General features: G+C 41.1%; 1 protein-coding gene across 1 annotated transcript in view; it reads right to left on the bottom strand.

Moving 5' to 3' along the window:
• Positions 1–2,933, bottom strand: part of slc25a48 (solute carrier family 25 member 48) — a 29,474-nt gene extending 26,541 nt beyond the window's left edge. Inside the window, exons 1-2 of the mRNA XM_033617728.2 lie at positions 2,709–2,933; positions 11–54 (exon numbers count right to left, since the gene is read on the bottom strand). Of these exons, the coding sequence (XP_033473619.1) occupies positions 11–54; positions 2,709–2,763 (99 nt within the window). The 5' untranslated portion in view covers positions 2,764–2,933. The remainder of the gene's footprint in view (positions 1–10; positions 55–2,708) is intronic.
• Between the last annotated feature and the right edge of the window lie 19,220 nt (positions 2,934–22,153).

Here is a 22,153-nt window from a genome sequence, read left to right as displayed (position 1 = left end):
GGCACGATACCTTCACTGTGTCAAGCGGATGGCCCACGACCACACTGGACGCTCCTGCAGCCAAAAGACAAAGAAACAAAATGAAGCAGAAAATAGCAGGGGAAGAAAAAATCGAGATAAATGTTTCCATGAAAACTGTTTCCCATAAAGTCGAAGGTTGAATGAGGACAGTGAATGTCTCATTTATTCATTCATTCTACAGACTGAATGTTGTTCACCCAAAAAACTGCAGTTCATATTTATTAACCTTCTTAACTTATACTGACCACATTTTAATGTTCCTGTTCTGATGTGAACATTGTGGAACCTTGTTTTGTGTTGAAATTCACACCGTTAACTTCCATTAAATACACAAACAAAGAGAAGACATGAGCTCCCTGCTGAGACAAAGCTTTGTCTCCTTTAGAGGACGATGGCCGGTCATCACGGGACCCCTGTGCCCTGATTAACCTGCTGTTCTGACTGTTCTCTGTGCATTGTGTGAGTCTGTCACCATCTCTGAAACAGTCTTAAAATACCAACACAGTAACAAATAAAGTTTCTCCAAAGTGACCCTAATAATCATTTTAATCTTCTCTTATAGATTTACTGTGACATTACACAGTATTATTTTATGACACATATTGTTTGAAGTAAGAGAAGAAATTCAGGTAACTGATGAGCGTGTTTGTTTTAACTTAGCTGAGTCCAATTCTAAAGTCTCAGTCAAGACATAAAATATAAATAATGAGATGTGAACTAAAGGTTAACGTCAGTGACTCTGAGATGACCCCGAGTTAAACTAGGGACCTGGGGTTTATGGCAGGGACCTTTTGGGGCCATCCACTAAATTTAAAACTACGACAGCTTTTATTTCCTGAGAGTTGAATCCTGTATTTAAAACACCTTCCTGAGATCTGGGAAACAACAGAGTTTTGGACGAGTCGTTGCAGCTTGTCGTCCAAGATGAGAAGAAAGAAATGTATTTGTCCTGAAGGAGAGTGATGAGTTTAAGTTTATTTACTTTATTAATCCCCCTGACGGGAAATTCAATGTTTTCACTCTGTTTGTCAATTACACACAGGTCCGAAAGACACACACATGCACAAACAGGACCTATACATGCACAAAGTGGAGAGATGTCAGAGTGAGTGGGCTGCCCTTGGTGAGGCGCCCCAAGCGGTTGGGGGGGTCGGTGCCTTGCTCAAGGGCACCTCGGCAGTGCCCAGGAGGTGAACTGGCACCTCTCCAGCCACCAGTCCACGCTCCATATTTTGGTCCGGACGGGGACTCGAACAGGTGACCCTCCGGTTCCCAACTCAGGTCCCTATGGACTGAGCTACTGCCGCCAGCAGCAGCAGTAACAGTTAGGGTTAGGGTTAGGGTTCAGGAACAATAAAAATATGAAATATCAACATGCAGCAAATCCAGAATAAATACATAGTAAAAAACACTGAAAACAAACTTGTTCATTGAATTCTACATTTTTTTTTTTTGTTTAATTTAGGCCAAATTTGAACTTTTCTCTGAAAGAATCCACAAAGACTTTTGTGTTTTAGTGTGTTTGCAATTAGGTTTGTTTTTTCATAATTTTTCAGGATTACTGACACAAATTTGTTGTTCAGGATTTAGCTCAGCTCGTCAGCAGCTTCTTTTTCAAAACTTTTATTATCCTGAGCACTTTCACGTTTACATACCTCTGTTGGTTTGTTTTAGTTTATATGGATCATGGATGGTACTCACCAGGTTATTATATTTAACTAAAACTAAAACTACATATGAATAATGGTTTAAAGTTAAATGAACAATAAAAAATAGATTCAAGGTGTGTGTGTGTTGTGACGCTCAGTCGTCTACATGAATCAGCTGCATTCACACAGAGTTGTTTGTATTGTTGAATAATTCTGACAAACAGCCTCCATTTTATAATCACAAAATAAACTGAATAAATAGAACATAAACTTAAATGAGAATCAACTGAAACTAAACTGAAAACAAAAAATTAAAGATGAAATAAAAAAAAGAATAACACAAACTATGTTCTGTTTAAATGCAACATTTGGATCCAGATGTGTTTGAGTCACTGTTTCCTTTTACTCATGTTTGTTTATTTATTTATTAAAATGAGCTGCAGCTGTGTGGTGATAATAAACAGGACAACAACATGGACTCAGTTTTAGAGGCCTGTCACTGAAAACGCTGCAGTTGCAGTGCCCCTGGCGGTCAGACGGCTCACTGCACCTATTACACTTTAAAAAACATTTTCTCATAAGAATTAAAAATAAAATAAAAGCTAAAATTTAAAAAGTCTCTGAAAGAGTTTCTGAACTCATTAAACTGATGTCTGTCTGAGAGCTGAGGGTCAAACTCAGGAGGTGATTTATCAGTGAGGGAAAAAGAGGGGGTGCAGCATTGCTCGGAACCCCTCCTTTGTTTACACATATGTGTGTGTGCATGTGTGTGCGTGCGTGTGTGTGCGTGCGGGGGGGGGGCTCTCCTGCAGGAAACCTTTCAGATTGTGGCTGTTTGTAAAGTTTTTAAGTTTTGTTTCATTTCATCCAGAAATGCAGAGAAGAGAAGCGACCATCCCCCACCCAGTCCCAACCCCCCACACTGACCCTCTAACCCAGCACACACTCACACACACACCCACACACACACACAGACCCTCTAGCCCAGCACACACACACACACACACACACACACACACAGCCTGTGTAAAAACTCACCGCCAATCCATCCTGCGATGAAATCATCCAACTGAAAACTCTTTGAGTTTTTCATCTTCACGTTAGAGCTGCTGTCCAAACTTCAGCCGTGTGCTTCTCATCAGTCAGCCAATCAGAAATGAGCAGGACACCGACCAAGCTGCAGCTTTTATTGATACCGATGTGTTCGGGACTGTTTCTGAGAAAAGAAAAGAGACATTATGGAGGGGGAGCTGTGATAACAGAAAGCTGCAGAGAGGTTGGCACAGACAGCCAATCACAGCACAGCTACAATCTGCAGGACAGCTGTGTTATCCAATTAGGGGCGAGCTCTCCAAAGTCTCACAGCCTATAAAGACATGGTCATGGAAATGAGCCATGAGGTGGAGAGCTCATAATACACACTCTTCTGTAAACTTACAAATAAAATAAAGTTTTGTTTTTTTTTCTAAAAAAAAAAAAACATCTGTAAACTGTAAAAGTAAAAGATACGTGCAGATATTTTGACTTCTTCAAACATGTTCAAATAAAAATATCTTTAAAATCTTATACTGGTCACCAGAGGCGTCGACTCGAGTCAAATGATTTGGACTTGAGTCAGACCCGAGTCATAACTTGAATGACCTGGCCTGACTTAGACTTTAACACCAAGGACTTGTGACTTGGACTTTTGACAGTAAAACACTTGATATCTTCCACCATGTCCAAACTTATGTTCTTTTTTAAAGTGTCCCATGAATAAATTATTTTTCTGTTTCCTGAATCATTTCATTCGAGAATGCCGTCGATTCTCAGATGATCCACTTTAAACCGAGCTGAAAACTTCGAGTCACACTGTGGGAGAGAGATGAATGAAGAGCTAAGATTAAGTTACTGAGCGCCGGCTGGAAAACAAGAAACCAAAGATCATTTAGTTCATGAACAAAAACTACGTGATAGTCAAAAAAAGAAGAAAAAAAAGGAGCTGCAGTGTGTGAATCACATCAGTCAAAGGTCACAGAGAGGAGACAAGATGATACGATACAAGACAATCCAACGAGATGAAACGAGACGGTACGATACAAGACAATCCAACAAGACAAGGCGATATGAGATGATCCAATGAGACAAGACGAGATGATCCAACGAGACAGGATGTGATGAGATGAGATGAGACAATACGAGACCAGAAAACAAGACAAGAAAACTTCCAACAAAGTTTATTAGCAAAAAAAAAATTCACATTTCAAAAGGGTTTGGGTCATAAATTCCTGCTCTCTTGTTAAATTAATTTGATGACAAGGACATCATTATTTCATCAGGACTCAAAACTCAAAGTTTATGACTTTGGACTTGAGTGCAGAGACTTTAAAATGACCTTTAAAATGAAGCAACGGTTTTTAAACATCATCGAGATTAAGAAAATAAAATCTGATTTGATAAGAAAAAACTTCCACAGTCTGAGGTTTTAAAGTGAAGTAAAGATTCATTTCAAATCCCAGAGGAGACGTCAGGTCTTAAACCAAACAGCTCCAGTCTTGAGGTCAGGGCGTCGGTCAAGGACGGCGGCGGGAGGATTTCTGACGGCTCACATATATGTAATAATTAACATACAATAGGTAACCAGCACACCTGGAGAAAACAAACCCAGTGAGCCATGATGGGGGTCAAACTCTGAATGTCTCCTCTGCGTCTCTGTAAACATTGATGTGTTGGATCTGTCTGAAATAAAAAAAAAAAAAAGTCTCACAGAAATATGTGACATGGACGTGACCACGTGATGTCATGTGGTGGCATGAAAACAAGATGACACTGTCACAGTTTCGGTTTCTGGAGAAGAAAAACGTGTTTTGGGGTTTAAAGAAGAAAACAATAAGTTCAGGGAAATATTGTGGTTTCCGTTGAAATAACAACGTACAGCCAAAAATAACGGAAACGTATTTACTGTGCATGGTTACATAAAGTTCGTAAAGTGATGTCACTGCGGTGACCCTTGGTTTCACGCGAAACAGAGCTGAAAATTTTTTATCTACGACGACACTCAGTGTGAGGCGACAGAATAAAACAAACTTCATCAGAGCATTCTTTGAAATAAAATGATCAAACATTATAAAAGTAAAGTTCAGGAAACACTAAACATCTTCATCATCATCTTCATCTTCATGGTCACAGTGACCAGGAACTAAAGAACTGTGTCAAACAGCTGATTCGTCTCTCTGAAGTTTATAAATATTTACAGACATGCTGCTGTTTCTCTTTAAAGGGTTCTTCTGTAGAGTTTAAATTTAACAGAAAATAAAAAAATAAATAATTTACAGTGTTTTCATTGGCCGACTCACTGAAGCCAAAACGCCACAACTTTTTTCAGCTGGAAAAGTCGATGATGTCACAGATGTTTTTCTTTTAGGGTCACATGGTTCAGGACTTTCAGGAGGTTTTTAACTGTTTGAAGTCTGTTTAACTATAATATAAAATAATTCTCTCTGGAACATAAGTGAAAAAGTAAAATGTTTCTTAAAATGAAAAATAAAAAAGTTTCAGAATATTAGAAAAAGATGTAAATCCATATAAATAAAAACATATTTCTCTCAGTTTCTTTAAAAAAAAGGGGAAATTAAAGGGGAAACTCAACATGTGTAAACACACACAGAGTCTCCATCAGAGTTCATGTGTCACAATTGTTGTTGTTGTGGTTGGAGATGACTCGCCCCCCCCGTCCTCCTCCACCTCCAGACAAACCCAACTCCACCCTGCGATGATAAGACGCTGATAACACGCACACACACACACACACACACACACACATTTTCACACTTTGTGGAAAATTACCAGAGAAAAGCTGGTCTGACCTGCAGCAGGAAACAAACTGCTGTTTCTCATTTCATCCAAATGTTTCTGTCCTTCAACAGGCTCATATGAAGAAAGAAACACCGACTGGTTTTAACCCTGATCCAGAACACTGGTTCTCAACCTGCGGGTCCCGACCCCCATCATGGGTCACTGAAGCTTCATGAGGGCTCACAAGGTCATCATGATTTTAAAATGCATAAGAAAACTTTTAGAAAATATATATAATAGGTCTGTTTCTCAGCACTTCATTGTTTTCTGTCAGGAACACTCAATGACTACACGTTAAATCAGGATTCATTATCACTGTCTGCTCACACTGTGAAAACTGTTTTAATAAAAACAAATACAAAATAAAAACTTTTATCTTCAAAGATAACGAGTCACGAGTGAAACGAGTCACATCATCACAGCTGCTGTTTGGTGTCACAACTTTCAGGATTCATAAACTACAACTTTCAGGATTCATAAACTACTGTGACCATTAGATGAAAACATTTCCTGTGTAACAGCAGTTTGTTGTTTTGGTACGATGTGACTTGTTGTAGTTCAGTTCAGGTTTGGGTTCAACAGTCCGATATTTTGGGAACTCTTCAGCAGGGTGAAATGAGGAGACAGATATCAGATTCATGTCTGAGCTGTCAGAAGCTCCAGTGTTTCTTTACAGAGATATCTGCTCCTGAACGTCCAATCAGCTGCAAGATAAACAAAGTTAATTTGTGATATTTATGATGATGTTAGGCTAACAGTTCCCTCTGCTTCCAGTCTTTGTGTTAAGCTAAGGCTTAACATGACCTGGACCTACAAACATGAAACGTTCTTGTCTAACAGAGTTTGTACAGTTTTATATTTTTCATTATTTTTCATTTATTTTTTTTATTAATATTATTTTTTATTTTAAATGTTTATTTTAAGCTCAGTTTAATTTTAGTTATATTTCTACGGCGGGTCTGCTCCTTTCAGCTTAGTTTTTATTGTTTAGTTTTAGTAGAGTTTTTATTAGTTTTAGTTTTATCATATGTGGGGGAATATTATTATGATACAAACGCAGCACTTTGTCATGTAAACGTCCCAGCGTCAGTAAACGCCTCCTCAGGCTGGTGTGTTGACCAAACGGACGCAGAATAAAACTGAAGACATTTCATGTGTGTCTTTATTTATCTTAGTAGGTTTTTTCTTTTTGTTTTACTCCTCGTAATCATTTCTCTTTTACGTGAGATCATTTGCTGAGTGACATTGTAAAATCCCAAACACGTTGAGGTTAAAAAGAGACTTAAATAAAAAACACAGATATTGACAGATAACCTGCACATTCACGCCAATGCATCAGTTCCCTCCTGCTGAGACACACGTGAGTCAAGTCTCTCCATATTCAGGCTTGTTTCACAGGAAGGGAGACGGGTCGTCACGGGTTGGCTGTGGTCAGTGAGACGACACTGTTGCCCACTTGAAGGCACGATTTTGGCCATGCTCTGGAACAGGTCCATCTCTGGCATGGCTCAGCACGGCTCAGCACTTCGTAATGAATAATAGAAAGACAAATTGGCCCGGCATGGTTTAACAGCACGGCCAGAAGTAGTCATAGAACAAGTTTATTAAACTCTCACCTGAAGATGTCTGAATGAAAATGAGTTCCAACAAGTCTCCAATAAACCTGAGAAGATCTGTTCCCAGTAAATGTTTTGGTCCTTACAGTCCATGTTCTCCATCACACTAAAGCTGGAGTTGTGTCTTTGTGACGAAAAGGAAATCCAGCCTCTCTGAAGATCATGTGACACGTGTAGAAACATATATACATATAGTTATATACAGATATATAACATGAAAACAAGATTGTTCAGTCTGATCACATCAGATTATTAATAACATGAACACAGTGAATCAGTCGGAGACTCCGTCACTGACACGGTTTTAAACTTCAGCAGCTTCAGTGAATTAAATTTAGTGCTGTTTTTTAGTTTTGGTGGATTTCAGTGGATCCATGTGACCCTCATGGAGAAGCTGTCGACAGACAGCACATCTCATGTGCGTCACATGTCAGTAACTGATGGTCTCCACCCTGTTGACCAGCTGTAATACCTCAGGTCAGATTAAACTGTTCACACCTCCACTCTGATGTGTCACACTGCTTATCTCAGATCTGTGACTACACTGATTTTAGTCACATATAAAATATTTGAAATACCAGACTGACTGTGGACAAAGAGCTCAGACAAGAAACGAGCGTGAACCACATCTTTTTATTTCTCTGGACAGGTTAAAGATATTAAATTAGATTAATTAATATGAAAATTGCTCAGGATTTGTGTTCTGTTTTTATTTGTTTGTTTAAAAAATGAGAATTCAGTTAATAACAAAATGTGTTTTATGAACCTCAGACAACTGTTGGGATTCACAGGACCACAGAGACCATTTGGTAAAATCTAAACGGAACATTTAAAGGCTTTTTCCTCTGTGTGCTCTTTGTCTTCAAACAAAGAGAGCTATGTGACACCCATCTCCACAGGAGGTCTCACCTCACACCTCAGTGAGACTCAAGTCCTAAAACTTGATTGGACAGGACCTTTACAGTGACATGTGACTCTGATGTCACAGGCATCTGTAGAAGGTCTGCTCCCTTCAGACAACTCTCTCTTACTCAGGAACTGCGGAGCAGCCCACACCTCTTTCCTGCTGGGCCTGGACCAGCCCAGATGCTCAGACCCTTGCTCCTTGCCCTGAACCATCAAAGGTGGGGCAATTGATCACGGACTCTCTAACCTGAACCAGAAAGTTAGAGGTGCAAGCACAAGGTTTGCAACTAGCTTTCCAGCAACAAGAAACTAAATGAGTTAGCACCCAGCGTCTAACTCTGCAAGGACCCTGAGCGACTGGCTTCCTTGGATCAGAACCTTTGGAACAAGGACACAGCAAAGACTGCAGCTGGAACCACAGCTCTTCCCAGCCTTCTTCTGACAGAAGAAGACAAACAGGCATTTCAAAGTTCCCGCTTCTTTTCCTTTGTCTTTGTCCTGACCACACGGTCAGACAAACACCTCCCCGACTGGAAGCCAGCCTTGATTCGGCCATTTTGTTGTTCTCTGTTGTCAGCCGTTTTGTTTTGTAGGCCAAACGGCTCTTTGATCACCACACCTGCCTTTGTCTTTTCTTTCTCTCTCTCTCTCTGTCTCACACACACACACACACATATACACACCAATCTTGTATATAGTTAGTTAGAATTTGTGTGTTTTGGTTTGCTTTGCTAATTTGTGAATAAATATAATTCTTTGGAATCATGCCTGCTGTCTGTGTAATGTTGCACAAGAGTGAATAAATAGTCAACCTCTGCTGCGTCAAGAACTCCGAAATCCTTCAGGCATTACTGTTAATTTTGGTTGTTGTCATTAATTTAATTATTAATCAAAACTCTAAATTAATAGTTTAGCGTATTTTATGAGATCGATATCTTTAACTGGCTATCATTTTCCCTTTACGGAAATGGTGCCCCACGGGGTGATTTAATGTTAATTAAGTCACATTATTTAACTTAATTGTTAATTATTATTAATAATTATTAATTATTTCTGATAGCCAATTGACCCCAACATAATTGGTGCCCTACACAACTTTTCACATGACTGTTTCATTTGATAGGGAATCAGAGATTTTTTCTTGAACTTTCTGTCAGACCAGATTACACTAAACAGTCCAGTTCAGTTCGGTTCATTTCAGTTCTGTTCGGTTAGGTTCAGTTTGGTTCAGTTTGGTTCACTTCAGTTCAGTTCAGTTCACAGGTTTTCTGTTTCCATGGTGGAAAGTTTAGGATGGTCAAAATTAAATCAAATATACCTGTGTTTATTACAATAATAGAGAATGTGTTTGAAAGTTCATAGAGACAATAACTGCACTAAATTAGTGTTTAATTTAATTTATTTAATATATATATAACTCTTAAAGGTCAAGGTAGAATCAAGGACAACTCCAAGATATTTAAAATCAGATGCCAGCTCTAGCTCATGATCATTCAAGATGACGCCTGAGTGTATTAAACTTTGGGAGCGTTTAGTTTTAGCATTCAACAGGAGGCATGATTTAGTGAGCCAAGCCTGGACGTCAGATAAGGCGGATGACAGAATATATGAGGCATCTTGGGTGTTATTAGCCAGAGTAAAAATGACTGCGTCATCTGCGTACATCTGGGTATGGACTGTCAAGCAGGAATTTGGTATGGTGTTAATATATACTGTAAACTATAAACTGTATCATATTGGATAGATACGATTTGATCCAGGAGATTGCGTGTGTAGAAAGGTTGAAATGGGTTAAACTATCTAGTTTAACCCATTTCAAAAGTACTTGGTGGTCTACAGTGTCGAATGCTCTGTTTAAATCAAGAAAAAACGCACCAACACAAACACTCTTATCTAAATGGCTGCACGAAATCTGTGGAGATAATCATTTCCTCATTTCCTCCTTCCTCCTTCGTCATGTCTGCAGAGATGCGGCGGAGCAGCATTTTTATCCAGTTTTAAAATGTTTTAAATCACTCTAAATATTATGCCTCTGGCTAATGTTTGCTTTTAATGTTTTATTTTTTTTACTGGGTGAAAGTTTTTTAGTCATCGGACGTTTGGATCTTAAGTTTTTAAAGAAAAGCCTGGTGAGCCGCCATGGCAACACTGGACGCTGCCGACTCACTTGGAAAATTGGAACAAATGCTGAACAAAGCATACAAAAAAATCGCTAACCTTCTCGAGGACCCTGAGCGGATGTCGAATGAGCTCCAGAGGAAGGATTCCCTGCTGATCACCCTCAGGTCCCGTTTCCCGACGCTGACCAACTGGCTGGAGACCTCACGGACTGGTGAGTCCGCTCTGCAGAATACCACCTCCGCGCTCAGGCAAACAGTTCTCTGGGACCTGTCCTCCTCCTGTCAGCGGCCCGCCTGCTCCACTCCAAACAGGGGGACCCCCTGGACCGAAGTGGTCATCCGCGGGTGGAAGAGGGCTCCGAGCGGGGCTCACGGCGGGGCTCCTTCTCCCCCGATACCGCTCTCCAACAAGTACGCAGCTCTGTCCGTGAGCGAGAAGCCGGCGACCCAGGACCCACACCAAGAGACGGCACCTGTTCCTGCGGCCACAGACACCATGCCCCCACCGACGGACACCACAGCTTTCCCTCCACTCACTGGTAGCTGCCCTCCAGCAGGTGGGTGTCCAACAGGGAGCTGTCCACCGGCGCCGACCTGCTCCTCATCCCAGCGCAAGCGGCTCGTGAGGGACGCGGTGCGCTGGCACTCCTCCCGTTCTCCCCGCCTGGCGAGGGATCACACCCGGAGTCCTGGTGTGGGTGGCGGGGTGGCTGAGCTGGCTTGCTCCCCTGAAGACCGAGCGGACGCTCCCACAACCCTGGTCAACCCTGGACTCTATCGTGAGGCACGTCTGCATGAGGGAGGCATTAACCTTGTCGTTCCCCGGAGCCACCGTTACTGACGTAACCGGGAAAATACCGGACATCCTCAGCTCCCATCCGCAGGCGAAAAGGATTATTATCCATGCAGGTACGAACGACGTCGCCAGGCAACAGTCCGAACTTTTAAAGCAGGATTTTAGACAACTTTTTAACTCCATCTCACAGTCCTAGGTGACTGTTTTTATCTCCGGCCCCACCCCCACCTGCGGCAGAGGGATTGGCAGCTTCAGCCGTCTGCTTAGCCTCAACACCTGGCTCTCCTCTGCCTGCAACTCCCACCACGTTGGCTTCATCAACAATTTTGATGTTTTCTGGGAGAGACGACACCTCTTTGGGCCAGACGGGCTCCATCTTAACAGGGCAGGTGCCCGCATGCTCTCAGCCAACCTGACATACGGTGTTCAGCATGCAATTTTCCCCAAACCCGCACCAGCTGCTCTGTCCGACACCGATTGATGTCCCCCAGGTCCATGCTCCTATCCACTCAGTTCCACCTCTGACCACCATACACACAGTACCGGACTTGGACCTCATATTCACACCAACACCTCATCCATTCCGGTAAGCATTACACTACATCAACACATCAGACACCGCCATACTCACTCTGTGAACCTTCATAACCTTCGACCACTCACAAAACACCCACAACCCACCTCCATGATCAACATGCCTCCTGTCACCATCAATGTGGCACTTTTTAATGTTCGCTCTCTTTTAAATAGAACTTTTTTAATGAATGACATGATTTTAGATAATAAGTTAGACTGTCTTCTTTTAACTGAGACATGGCTTGGCACTGACGCACCTGTTGTACTCACTGAGGCCTGCCCACCAAATTTTAATTTTTTGTTTTCTACTAGAGAGGATAGAAGAGGAGGCGGGACGGCATCCATTACAAATGACACACTGACCTCAAATGGAGTGTCTTTTAACAGTTACAAGTCATTTGAGTACCATGCCTTTACTTTTAGCAGCCCTCCGATTCTTTGTATCACTGTTTACAGACCACCCCATCACTCTAGTTCTTTTATCAGTGAATTCTCTGAACTTTTACCAATCATTCACACCTCTTATAGCAGAATTTTAATAACTGGTGATTTTAATCTACACGTTGATGATACCTCGGATCCAATATCCAGAGAGTTTTTAAACCTTTTAAATTGTCTTGATTTTAAGCAGCACGTCACACAGCCAACTCACAACAGAGGACACACCCTGGACCTGGTCATAACCCACGGCCTGTCCATCGGTGTGTCCTCTGTTGTCAACCTGACTGTGTCTGACCACTACTGTGTATTTTTTAACATCACCAGTTTTAACCAGGAGGAGGCCCCGGTGAGAACAGTGAGGAGGCGCTATCTAACTTCTGAAGTGGCTGCAAATTTTATTGAGATTTTACAGAGCACTCCTGCTGAAATTTTACCTGCACCTTGTGATTTTATCGTTGATAATTTTAACAGTAAACTGAAGTCAACTCTGGACTTAGTAGCTCCACCTGTAACTAAAACAATAAAAAGAAAACCTACACCCTGTGGAGAAAAAACGATGAAATCAATAAACTGAAAAGAGAATGCAGGAGTGCTGAGAGAAGATGGAGAAAGAGTAAACTGACCGTTCATTATGAGATTTTACATCAACAACTCAAAACCTACAATAACACAGTCAAAACGCACGAATTTCCCATTTCTCACAACTCATCACCAACCATAAAAACAACCCCCGGTTCCTCTTCTCCACTTTTAATATTTTAACAGGCACTGATTTTAATAAAGTTCTTATGACACCAACAGATGATCTTTGTGAAGACTTTGCAGACCACTTCAGAACTAAAATCAAGGACATCAGATCCAGCCTGTTATCCAAGAAAGTTTTGCATGTTAACACACCTGGACTGTTGTCCTTGCCTGAGGAAACACTGGAGAGTTTTGCCCTGGTTGATGCAAGGACACTTGGTCGAGTTTTCTCCCAAGTAAACCCAACAACTTGCCTTTTAGATCCAATTCCCACATCACTTTTAAAGACGTTTTATGGTTTCTTTGAGGAGCAGTTTTTAAACATCATGAATTGCTCTGTTCAGACGGGTGTCTTCCCCACCGCCTTTAAAACGGCGGTGGTGAAGCCCCTTCTGAAGAAGAGCAACTTAGACCCCAACGTTCTTAATAATTACCGACCTGTATCCAACTTACCGTTTTTAAGTAAAATTTTAGAAAAACTGGTTTTTAACCAAGTTAATGACTTTTTAAATAGAAATAGCATTTTAAAGAGGTATCAGTCTGGTTTTAGGAGGAACCACAGTACCGAGACAGCCCTTCTAAAGATTATAAACGACATCAGGTGGAATTTATATAACAAAAAGCTCACAGTGTTGGTTCTACTGGATCTAAGCGCCGCTTTTGATACGGTAGACCATCACATTTTATTAAAAAGACTCAGACACCTGGTCGGCCTCTCCGGTATTGTTCTTAACTGGTTTTGTTCTTATCTCACAGACCGATGCTTTTATGTAAGTATGGATACATGTTCATCAGGAACCCATGAAATTGGATGTGGGGTTTCCCAAGGCTCGCCCGTTTCTCTCTCAGGCCAGTACGTGGGGTGCTAATGCATGCTTTTATTTCCTGTCGCTTAGATTACTGTAATGCCCTGCTCTCTGGTCTTCCCAAAAAGAGTATTTTAAATCTCCAATTATTACAAAACTCAGCCGCACACGTGCTGACGAGGACCAGAAGGTGGGAGCACATTACACCGGTTTTAGAGTTGCTGCACTGGCTCCCCGTCCGCTTCAGGATCGATTTTAAGATTCTCTTACTCGTTTTTAAATGTCTTAACGGCCTTGCGCCCTCTTATTTATCTGATCTGCTTTTACCATATCAACCCTCACGGACCCTGAGGTCCTCCGGCACTGGCATTTTAACCATACCAAAACCCAGAACAAAAACCCATGGTGAGGCAGCATTTAGCTTTTAACTAACATTTTAAACTCTTCTTATGTTCTTATCTGGTTCTATCCTACTTTATGTTGCTGCTTTTATCTTGCCTTTTAAGATGATATTAATCTTAATTTTTTGTTTTTATTTATCACTGGTACTGTATCTATTCTATTTTATTTATAATCTTATGTATTTTATTTTTGGTACTGTATTTATTTTATTTTATTTATTCTTTTAGTCCTATTTTATGCTTTTAGTTTCTAGCTTTTAACTCCAGTGTTTCCTCAGGGGGGTCCTCCACACTGGGAGCTGTGTCGGGCCTGCTGTTGGGGGTGCTGTCCTTGGGTCCCTTCGGCCCGGCCGGCTGGGGGCTCCTCCCTTCGATGTGGGGGTCCACCTGTCTGTCGGAGTCGGGGGGCCTGGGTGCTGGTCCCCCCCCGATGGCACAGCCTGCGGCTCCTCCCAGTGTGGACGGCCCCAAAGGTGGCGTTTCCTTGATCCTCAGTGCCATGCCATGTCTCCCTATTGTGTGTGATTGTGTGTGTGTGTGTGTGTGTCTAGTATAAAGGGTGGGAGGGAGGGCCTTTCTTTCTTTGTAATTGTTTTTCCTTTCTTTAGTTGTGTTAATTGCTTTCAATTCTGTAAAGCACTTTGTGTTGCATGTCCGTGCAGGAAAGGCGCTCTACAAATAAAGGTGATTTAATTTTTTCAATAAGGATGCACAAGGCAGTTTCAGTGGAGTGGAGAGTGCGGAAACCAAACTGTGTAGGATGTAGAAGAGGAGGATCACTGTTAAGATGCTCCACAAGAAGGTGGGCAACCCATTTCTCAGCAATTTTGGACACAACTGGCAGAATGGAAATTGGCCTGTAGTTAGTCATGTCAGATTTAGACCCAGATTTAAACACAGGGGTAACTGACGCAACTTTCCAAGCTCCGGGAACCACAGTATGTTTTAACCCTATGGGCCCGAACAACGCATAGTGCGTCCAAATTCACACCCGTTCTTCTCTGTGGATTTTCTCCGTGACTCTGCATCATAGCGAGAAGCCACGCATATCATGTGAAACAGTGGAACTGCAGCTTTCCGACAAGGCCACTTGTTGGTAATCCAATTTTTTCACAGCGAAAAAAATTGATAAAGTTACAATAAAAAGGTGTATAACAGAGCTTTCATACAGCTTTGCACACACATTACTCTTGGATTGATTACTCGCGAACACAGGCTCACACAGAAATGCCATGCATATCACATGAAAGCGCAGGAGCAGAGATACCACACACATCATTGTGCTGTCATCCCATCATGCTATAAATCCAGATTAATTGTCTACAAAATAAAAACCTGACGAATTGATTTACAATCCATCTTGTTATCAGTCACTTCATATAGTGAGGAATATCATATCTTACCACGTCTTAGGCTTGCGTGTGTTTCTCCCTGTCTATCCACATTTGTAGTCCAGCTTTCAAAATGCAAATATCTCCATATTGTCCAGTTGACACTCATCAAACTTTGTATGACAAGACCAGCACACTTCACCTTTGTGCACCCAGACAACTGCGGCCTAATTATACTTGCATGACAGGGCCGTAGTCACCATATACATTAAATGCCCAAAAGGTCCCCCCCAATATATAACTGAAACTGAAAAACAAATATTATCTTAGATGTAAATATTGCATGTTTCTTTCAGATAAAACACATTTTTGATTTGTGAATGAGTCAATGGAATTTCTTGCAATAACGAAAAAATACTGGCAATCATGTCCGCCTGGCACAAACCACATGTTTTGGACAACTGTGAAGTGACAGAATGTCCCAGCATCATGGTTCTTATATTGCCAAATTCCACAGAGTCTCCCCTCTTCATACATGGCAGAATATGTCAATTTCCAACTTGCTATGGTGAGATACATGTCAAAATGTAAGAATTTAATCACACAGATTTGTTTTTTTTCATTGATATAAAAATTAATATACAATACAGGCACATAGAAGGACATGAAATGATGGCAAATCTGGATAGCCCACATTGTCCTGAAAAAAACAAGATATAGCATGTGTATGTAGCCTTTATAATGACTGTGATATGAGCTTAAAAGTAAAGGCAGTAAAAATACCCCAAAAAGGCCTAGGGCCCATAGGGTTAAGAAGAGATTGACCAAATGGGTAACAGGTTGGACTAAGGAGTCCTTGTGTTCTTTAAAAAAAAACTGAACTTAACCCAGAGACATCATTGGACCTAGAGCTACTCATACTATTGATAATATTAGCCACCTCTCATTCAGTAATATCTATGAAATTGAAGATTGGTCAAGTGTAGTCAACAGCCACTCTCCGGGTTCACACATGCAAGGATTTTAGACCAAGTGAACTCTTTAAGTGCTGTGGCTAACTTATGTTGCTGGTTTTTGGGTATAAACTCAAACACAGATGTGGAGTTAACTGGAATAGCGGGAACATTAGAGAAACGTGATCTTGTAAGTTTTCGAGAAAAAAATGATTGCATTATGATCAGAGAGCCCTGTTAACAGATTGTGGGTAGCCGTTATCCTCTCAGGTCTATTTGTAAATAGCAGGTCTATTCTAGTTCTAGAAGAATTAGTAATTCTGGTCGGTTGTTCAACTAGCTGAGATAGATTGAAATGATCCATAGATTGTTTAAGGATTTTTCTGTGTTTCTTCACATCCCAGTTAATGCTGAAGTCCCCCATTACCAAAATTTCAGACTGCTGATCAGTGTGGTGATTTAGGAGAGCTTTTAGATGGGCAAAAAAATCTGATTTGGCAGAAGGAGGGCGGTACATACAAATCAACACAAAAGACATTTCATCAAGAGAGAACTTTTCACACTGACAGCTTCAATATCAACTCCACTAGGAGCAGTGAGTTGACTGCATTTGATGGTGTCTTTAACATAAAGAAGAACCCCACCACCTTTACCTATGGCCCTGTCATGCCTGAATACATTATAATGGGGTAAAAGAATGGCAGCTTCAGGTGAGGAGCTGGACAGCCATGTCCTGGATAAACCTAGGTTATCTAAATTTGAGTTACCAAGTAGATGTTCAATTTGTTCACGTTTGGGTACCATGCTACGGATATTTAAATTTTTTTAATTTAATTTAATTTTTTTATATATATACTTTATTAATCCCCGAGGGGAAATTCAATTTTTCACTCTGTTGTCAATTACACACAGGTCCAAACACACACATGCACAAACTGGACCTATACATGCACTAAGTGGAGAGATGTCAGAGTGGGCTGCCCATGACAGGCGCTCTGAGCGGTTGGGGGGTTCGGTGCCTTGCTCAGGGGCACCTCGGCAGTGCCCAGGAGGTGAACTGGCACCTCTCCAGCTACCAGTCCACGCTCCATATTTTTGGTCCAGACGGGGACTTGACAGGCGACCCTCCGGTTCCCAACCCAAGTCTCTATGGACTGAACTACTGCCGCCCCAAATGACCAAATAATAACCCCTTAGGTTTAGAAAGAGGGTCCCATACTAACTTGGCATGATTTAAAGTGCTGAAGATTCGTGTCTGGTGTTTCTTTAGTGCTGGATTCCGGCATTTTGCCAGGCCCGCGGGAGCCTCTGCTGTTGGGCCGCTGACCACCAGAGAAAAGACCAGGACCCGCCGAAGGTGGTGTGGGCCTCCCAGCTGCTAGGCACACTGCTTCATAGATAAATACAACTGTGTATCATCCACATAACAATGGAAATTTAGCGAGTGATTTCTAATGATGTTACCTAAAGGAAGCATATATAGAGTAAATAGGATTGGTCCGAGCACAGAACCTTGCGGAACTCCAAAACAAACTTCAGTACGTAAGGATGACTCATCATGAACGTGAACAAACTGAAAATGGTGGCCACTGAGGCAGACACACGTGAGTAGGTGGTGCAGGGTCAATCTGCTGATTTATAACTTATACAATATTTAACCAGACTTAACACTCTAAGATCCAATATAAGCATGATTTTAGTCTGTGGACTTTACCATCGACGCTAAAACTGGACCCGCCCATCTGGGGTGCATCTCTGGCTCTCTGGGGGTTCTGGCCATTGCGGCCCCGGGTCCTTGGGCCTGCGTGGTGTCCCGCAGCCTCTGCGGCTCCCTGGGCGTGGGGTCTGGGCGCTCCTGCGGCCTTGTGGTGCCTTACCGGCTGCCTTCCCCTGCTGGGCTGGGACATTGACCCCGGACCCTGGTGATGGTTCCAATAAACACATTGAGAGGGTTCAAATACACGCATGCATGATCGATACTTCAGCTCTGTGACACATTGCAAAGAACCGATGGGATCACTCAAAAGGGGCTCAGTTGCCTCTCAAACCTACCACACTGTGCTGGCAACTCTTCTCCACAACTGGGCTTTCCTCCACCACCAGGACTCTCACATTTCTGGTGTTCAGTATAGACTTCTCTTTTGTTTTTTTGTTGTGTTTTTTTTTTCTTTATTATACATTTATTTGTTTATTTTTGGTAATCTGTATGGAGCACAACAACCTCAAGGCCACAATACATCAGCTACACTGCCTGTTTCTCCTCTGTTTTTTTTTTTTGTTCTCCTTCTTCTCCGCATGCACTGTCGCTATATAACTCAGGACTTAAGCACCTGTCCCTCAATCCCCCCTGCTTGTTTCCTTACTTTCCCCTTGACACACTATAGTGTATCACGGCCCTCTCTGGCTCATATTAGGAAGTTTTTCCAATAAAGTCTGATAGGCTAGTCTCCAGGGAGGGTGGGTGACCGTCACAATTACGCACAGATATAAAATACTTGACATCAATACTGCATCAGTCTTCATAAAAAGCATACACCCTTTTGTGGCGCAAAGCTACAAAGACTGATGCAGACAGGTATAAAAAGAAGGAAAAAAAAGAAAAAAAAATGGACTAAAAAGCCTACTTTTGAGGCTAATACTGCGACCTGAAAGCCCCACGCCAATCTCATTGTGAGTGTTTGCACCTGTGGCTGGACTGCCTCACCCAACAATGGCTGATGATAATATCACCTTACAAACTTTGTGGGAAGTGGTGAATGAAAGTAAAAAAGAAGTCTTGGCTCAGTTCAGTTCAAGTCAATCATCAATGCTGGCACTAAATGAACAAATTGCCGAAGTTCAAATCGGAGTGAGTGCCACCGAGGATAGTGTGGCAGACGCTGATAAGAAGATTGCCGGGCTGCTTAAAACAGTGGGGACTTTGGAAACTAAGGTGGCCTACCTGGAGAACAATAGCAGACAGTCCAACCGACTGATTTATGGCATTGTGGAGGGTGAAGAGAAGAATGATACAGTGGTGTTTGTACGCCGCTTTTTGCCTGAGATCCTGGGTTGGGATGTCCAGGGAGATTCCCCAATGCAAATTGAAAGGGCGCACCGCATCTCCACACTAAACGCATCAAGAACAAGACCCATCATCGTGAAGTTCGGGAATTACCAACAGAAAATAAAAGTGATGAACCGTGCCTGGGATTGAGGAGAACTTATCTACAACGGGAGAAGCATCTCCATATATTCCGACTTCAGCGCGGCCGTTCAGAAGAAGCGCAAACTATTTGCCCCGGTGAAAAAGAAACTGCAGGTCACTGGCATAAGGTATGCAATGAGCTTTCCTGCTACGCTTACTGTGGAATATACAGGCTCCAAGTTGAGTTTCCAGTCGCCCACTGAAGCACAAGACTTTCTTAATGAGCTGGAAGTTGATACCGGAGAATCTCCGATTAAATGACTATGAAAGAAAGCTACTCTCATCACAATGTTGGATAAACTGATAAAGCTAGGAAACAAGGAAACTGCAATATAGAACAACAGGAGAGGGAGGGGGAATCAGGAGGTGAGAATGACCTGTTGTTTATTTTCTTCTTATCCATCCTTTGTTCTCTCTTATAACTAATCTACTTTTTTTTTTTGCGAGCTAGATTAGCAGAGACAGTCTAAGAAGATATGAACAACATGGCTCCTTAAATAATCTTTCCCCTCTCTCCCACAGTTAGGCCAACATGAATATAAAATGTAAAATGTAGAAGTAAGCTATATTAGATTGTTTGGATGGCAGACACACCCAGTCTTAGTTAGGGTAGGTGATGGCTAATATCTGGCTAATATCTGTCTATATCTATCTTTTGTTTTCTTTGTCCGTTTGGTTGTTTGTTGTAGTTGTAATTTTTCCTCTTATTTACTTTCCTGTGGGGGGATTTTTGGTCAAATGAAGAATGGAGACTTAGCACTCTGTGTGCAATGATAAGGTCCAACTCTTCTATTAAAATCTGCTCCCTTAACATTAAGGGCTGCAAAAATCCAGTTAAGCGAAATAGGTTATTATCCTTTTCAGAAAAGAAAATGTTTCAGTTGCAATGTTACAAGAGACACATTTAACTGATGAAGAACATAAAAAGCTTAAAAGAGACTGGGTGGGACAAGTTTATTTTTCATGATTTAATAGTAAAAGCAGAGAAGTCGCAATATTAATGCATAAAAAATTACCACTTATTATTGATCACTATGAGACTGATTTAAATGGTTGTTTTGTGTTGATTCATGGATTCTTTTATGGTGAAAAAATGACTATTTTGAATGTGTATGCTGCTCCTGATATGAATGTATCCTTTTTTACTACTTTGACTGATTTAGTGGTTAAATACAGCTGTGCATTTACAATTGAGGGTGGTGACTGGAACTGTGTGATGGATAATACATTAGATAGGAACTCAGGTTTGAACAAAACTAAGAATCCCAGACAATGAGCCCTGCAGCAAATGCTGGATGAGGTTGACGTTGTAGATACTTGGAGGTTAATGCATCTTTATGATAAAGATTACACATTTTTCTCTAATCCACATAAAATGTATTCTAGGATTGATTTCTTTTTGGTTTCTAAAATGTGTACAGAGCTTGTATCAAGTAGCAGTATTGGGAACATCCATTTATCAGATCATGCCCCGATCTCAATATATTATTACAACATCTAATAAACACCAACATCCCTGGCAGTGTAATAGGTCAATATTGTCAGACCCTGAATTTTGTGGTATGGCAAAAACTAAACTTTTGGAATTTTTAGAAATAAATGATAATGGTGAAACTGATTCATCAAACATATGGGAAACTACAAAAGTCTACTTGAGGGGTGTGATGATATCCTATTGTACTGCCAGAAGGAAGAAAATAATTAAAGAACAGAGAAGATTAGAACTAAAGCTGCAAGATGCCGAATCTGAGCATAAATGAACCTTGTCTAAAGAAAGCTGGAACAAACTATTAATTGCTAGATCTGCACTTGATACATTGCAGTTCCAAAAATCAGAAAAGGCCCTATTCCTGCTGAAGTACAAGACGTATGAATATGGAAATAAATCAGGAGATTACTTAGCTAACTTAATTGATAATAAAAACACCCAGCAATACAATCTCAAAATTGAAAGATAAAAATGGTAAAGCAGTATACACATCTTCTGAAGTTTCTAAGGTTTTCAAACATTTTTTTGTTCACTATATAAATCAGGGAATTTGGGAAAAGAAGAAAAAATACTTTTTTAAAAAAAACTTAAGTTACCTAAGGTTAGGGAGGTTGATCGGAATTTACTTGATGCTGAAATTACACCTGAAGAAGTTGAAAAAACTATCACATCCTTAAAAAATGGGAAGGCTTGTGGCCCAGATGGTCTCCCATCTGAAGTATATAAAACCTTTAAATTACCTGTTTTGTACCTGTACTAACAAAAATGTTCAAGCACTCTTTTCAGGTTAGGAAACTACCTAAAACAATGCAGCTGGCCACTATAAAGGTTATACCTAAAGAAGAAAAAGACCCAGAGATTCCTTCTTCATATAGACCGTTATCAATTCAAAATATAAATTCTAAAATATTTGCCATTTTGGCAAATCGTCTTAATTCAGTTTTGCCTAAGTTAGTGGCCACAGATCAAACTGGTTTTATACAAAATCGCCATTCTTACTCAAATATTTGACGATTGCTGGGCGTTATGCAGTATGTAAGATACAACAATAATAATGCAGTAATAGTTACATTAGATGCTGAAAAAGCTTTCGATCGAGTAGAATGGAATTATTTATTTAGAACACTTGATGCATTTTATTTTGGTGATATCTTTATTGAATGGATCAAATTACTTTATACATCTCCACAAGCTGTTGTATCTGTTAATGGTTTTTCCTCCCAGATAATTCCTCTAGAGAGAGGCACAAAAGAAGGCTGCCCCCTGTTGACCTTACTGTTTGC

Source organism: Epinephelus lanceolatus, chromosome 7, assembly GCF_041903045.1.
Source record: "Epinephelus lanceolatus isolate andai-2023 chromosome 7, ASM4190304v1, whole genome shotgun sequence".
In the NCBI taxonomy this organism is placed as follows: Eukaryota; Metazoa; Chordata; class Actinopteri; order Perciformes; family Serranidae; genus Epinephelus; species Epinephelus lanceolatus.
This window is presented reverse-complemented; position numbering and strand designations above follow the sequence as displayed.